This window comes from Babylonia areolata, chromosome 18 (genome assembly GCF_041734735.1).
Source record: "Babylonia areolata isolate BAREFJ2019XMU chromosome 18, ASM4173473v1, whole genome shotgun sequence".
In the NCBI taxonomy this organism is placed as follows: domain Eukaryota; kingdom Metazoa; phylum Mollusca; class Gastropoda; order Neogastropoda; family Buccinidae; genus Babylonia; species Babylonia areolata.
In genome coordinates this window covers 19,072,672-19,075,929 of record NC_134893.1, presented here as the reverse complement: position 1 = coordinate 19,075,929, position 3,258 = coordinate 19,072,672, and the positions used below count along the sequence as shown (strand labels likewise).

The 3,258-nt window shown below is 43.5% G+C and overlaps 1 protein-coding gene across 1 annotated transcript; it reads left to right on the top strand.

Moving 5' to 3' along the window:
- The first annotated feature begins 712 nt into the window (after positions 1 to 712).
- Positions 713 to 3,015, top strand: LOC143292181 (uncharacterized). The gene is made up of 3 exons (XM_076602364.1): positions 713 to 862; positions 2,102 to 2,161; positions 2,889 to 3,015. The coding sequence occupies exons 1-3, from the start codon at positions 726 to 728 to the stop codon at positions 3,013 to 3,015; spliced, it is 324 nt and encodes a 107-aa protein (XP_076458479.1). The 5' UTR covers positions 713 to 725.
- Positions 3,016 to 3,258: the final 243 nt, after the last annotated feature.

Sequence of the window (3,258 nt, the reverse complement as noted above, 5' to 3'; positions counted from 1 at the left end):
GCACAAACTTCTAAAAGAGAGAGAAAAAAAGTTTTGCAATCATGTGCATTTACGTGCGCATATGTTTGCTTGCTCCCGCAACCTGACAGCACTTCTGTTTGTCACTTGCGGCGAGCCGCTCCCCAAAGTCGCATTTAAGAGACGTTATTTGGATAAGCGCCGGTGCAGTATCTTACACATTGATATATGTTCAGATCATTGAAGTTTGCACGGAAAACACGCACACAAAAAGGCTTTGACGTCCCATCCCTTTCTCTCAAACACCAGAAAATTTTATGATAATATATTTATGGGGTGTGACGCTTTGAACGTTAAAGGAGGGGAGGGAAGAAAGGGTACGGGGTCGTTTATTATACCATGGTCGAGCCAGATACCTATTATCTCCCTTAGTGATATGAATGATTAAATATGAATAAAACCCTCTTTCATGTTTTAAACTGAATACGCTGTGGGAATAAGAGCTAAGATTAATGAGTTCTTGGTCATAAAAATCTGCTGTTTCGTGATGTTTTATGCATGAGTCGATATCAGAATGTTTGATGTGTTGTGATCGAAAGCCAGTTGTGATCGGTGATAAGTTTGTGGCATTTTTATAGAGGTGTGTGTGTGTGTGTGTGTGTGTGTGTGTGTGTGTGTTCCTTTTCAGGTCCATGTTTCTGCAATATTTACGCCACTAACCAGAGCTGTTTTGGTTTTTATCCCCCCACCGCCGCTGACGCTTCACAATGCTGCGGGAAACTCCAGTCCTCAAACCAATCCTACGTGTACACACCCACCAACAACGAGAAAGCGGGACTGTGCAAAAGAACCCCAGCTATGGCTTGGGACACCCCACAGCGAGACAGACCCAATCCCCTTCCAGGTTGTGTGTGTGTGCGTGTGTGTGTGTGTGTGTGTGTGTGTGTGTGATAGTAAAAGAGGGAGAGGGAGAGAGACGGGGAAGAGCAGGTACCAGTGGAGCACAAAAGACATGTTTCATCCATAATTTTCTTAAAACAATAGGGTAACATAAACTGAAGCAGGCTCTTGCTGATATCTTTTTCTTGTACGTTGAATGGACGGCCCAGTCTCCTCGAGGAAGGCATTTGTATGCTGCATGTCATCTTCACAGCCGTACAGCTTCCGGGTCACTGGAGTTGGGTCGGGCCAGTATATCTTCCTGAGCTCCTCATGGAGGGGTCAGGACTGCAGCAGGTGTTCTGAGTGACCAATGTGGAGTGTAGTGTATACGCGGTGGTTTCGGCGGTTGTGGCCTGTCCTGAGTCTGAACACTGACACCTGTTCCTGCCTTGTCAGCAGGTAGTAGGGGTCTGTTCTTTTGTGGTGTGGATGCTTCTTCTTCTGTTGCTTGGCCTTGATGATGGTCTTTACCTCAGTGTAGCTGGTGGACCTACCCACCTGCTCTTGTGTGGTGCCTTACTGCGCGAGGGAGTCATCAGTCTCATTTCCCAACACATTGCAGAGAATGGGAATCCATTACAGGATGATAGCATGGCTCCTGTAAGTGGAAGGAAGAATGGAGGATAGGTCGTTTAGGTCGTGTTTTGTTGGACTATAAGGCCTGCAGAACGGACAAGGCATCAGTCAGGAAAACTAAGTGACCTGTATGTGGGCTACTGCTGTTTTCAGGGCTTCTGCCTCAACCTTAAACTTAGTGGAGTAACAACCTTGAAGTTAGTGGAGTAAAGGCCTTTAGTGAAGCAGATCATTTTTTCTCTGCATCCTGGGTACTGAATACAGACTCCTTCCCCACCATTACATACAGCTTCCTCTGCAGAGCCGATATTATACACCACGTTTTGAATCAATGTACACACTGCTCTTTCTTATTTTGTAAAGTTGGAACATATCAATATCTATCTATCTATCTTTATATATATATATATATATGTGTGTGTGTATGTGATACTTAGACTGGAACCGAATCACAACAATCAAACAGATAAAGGAGATAAACAAATGAAATAAGATAGGTATGGCTGTACTGATATCTGAACCACATCTACCCCTACCCCACCCCAACACCCCCGCCTCATTTACACAGTGAACATCAGCACGTGACTCAGGGTTTAAAGCCGCGTGTGCTGGCATATCATTTCAGGTCCTTGTGCCTGCAAGAAAGGGGCAACAGCTTGTTTCGCTCCAAGTCCACCTCAACCACGTATGATTTTTACTTATGAAGTACATTTTTCTTGTTCGTGTTTTGATATTGTTGGTAGTAGCTTTTCAGTGTTCTTTTCTCAGGCTGCCTTCACGTCTTTCCCTTGTTGATATTTTTAGTCCTTACTAGCAAGGATTGATTTCATTTACCTTATGGTGTATTGCGCACTGTCATCATCATCTTCATCATTTTAACCATAGCAATCATCATTATCTTCTTCTTTCTTTTGTCAGCATCTATTGATCATTATTTATTGATCTGTATAAACCAATCGACCAACCAACAAATCATTCAGTCACTCATGCAGCAAGTCAGTTAATTGTTAATGCTGCATCAGTACACAGAATAATGGGATCTGTTTCTTTTCTTTCTTCATATACCCCACTTTTCATCCACCCCTAGCTTCATTATTATCATCATATTCATTATCATCATTATCATCATAGTCTTCCTCTTCTTCTGTATCATTATGGTGGTGGTAACTTAAATATTGGTGGCTGTTATAGGTGATGATGATAGTGATTTCGATTATGATAATGATGATGATGAAATCTGCTGTGTGTTATAGATCTATTCGTTCTTCTTTTTTGTGTGCTCTTTTAATGATGGACATTTGTTGCAATCTTTAATGCATACTGATTGCTTACACATGTTTTTTTAATGCTCTAGTGTGTGTTGCATGTGACTGTTTCATCCACTCCTCTTTCAAACGCTTTGTGTTTTATAGTTTGTCCGAAACCTCCAGCCACAGCCTCCGGCAGAATGCTGGGTGGCACCCCGCTGGGGGATTATTGTCCAGCGGGCAACTTCCGTGTCGGCCCCACCCAGGTGAGAACGTGCCCACCCGCAACTGAGGGTAGTTGTACCATTGTTGTGTTCTTGTGTGTGTGTGTGTGTGTGTGTGTGTGTGTGTGTGTGTGTGGAGGGGGGGGGGTCAGTTCATTCGTCATGGACTTCAATCGACACAAAAGGCCTTGCAGCTAGGTCTTTGTGAGGACATAGTCTCACATTGTATAGGTTTTAGAGCACTGTGTAAGAAGTGAATGTCCTTCAAGAAGATTCCTGAGGTATCATTTCGCATCCTGTATCGTGGTTTC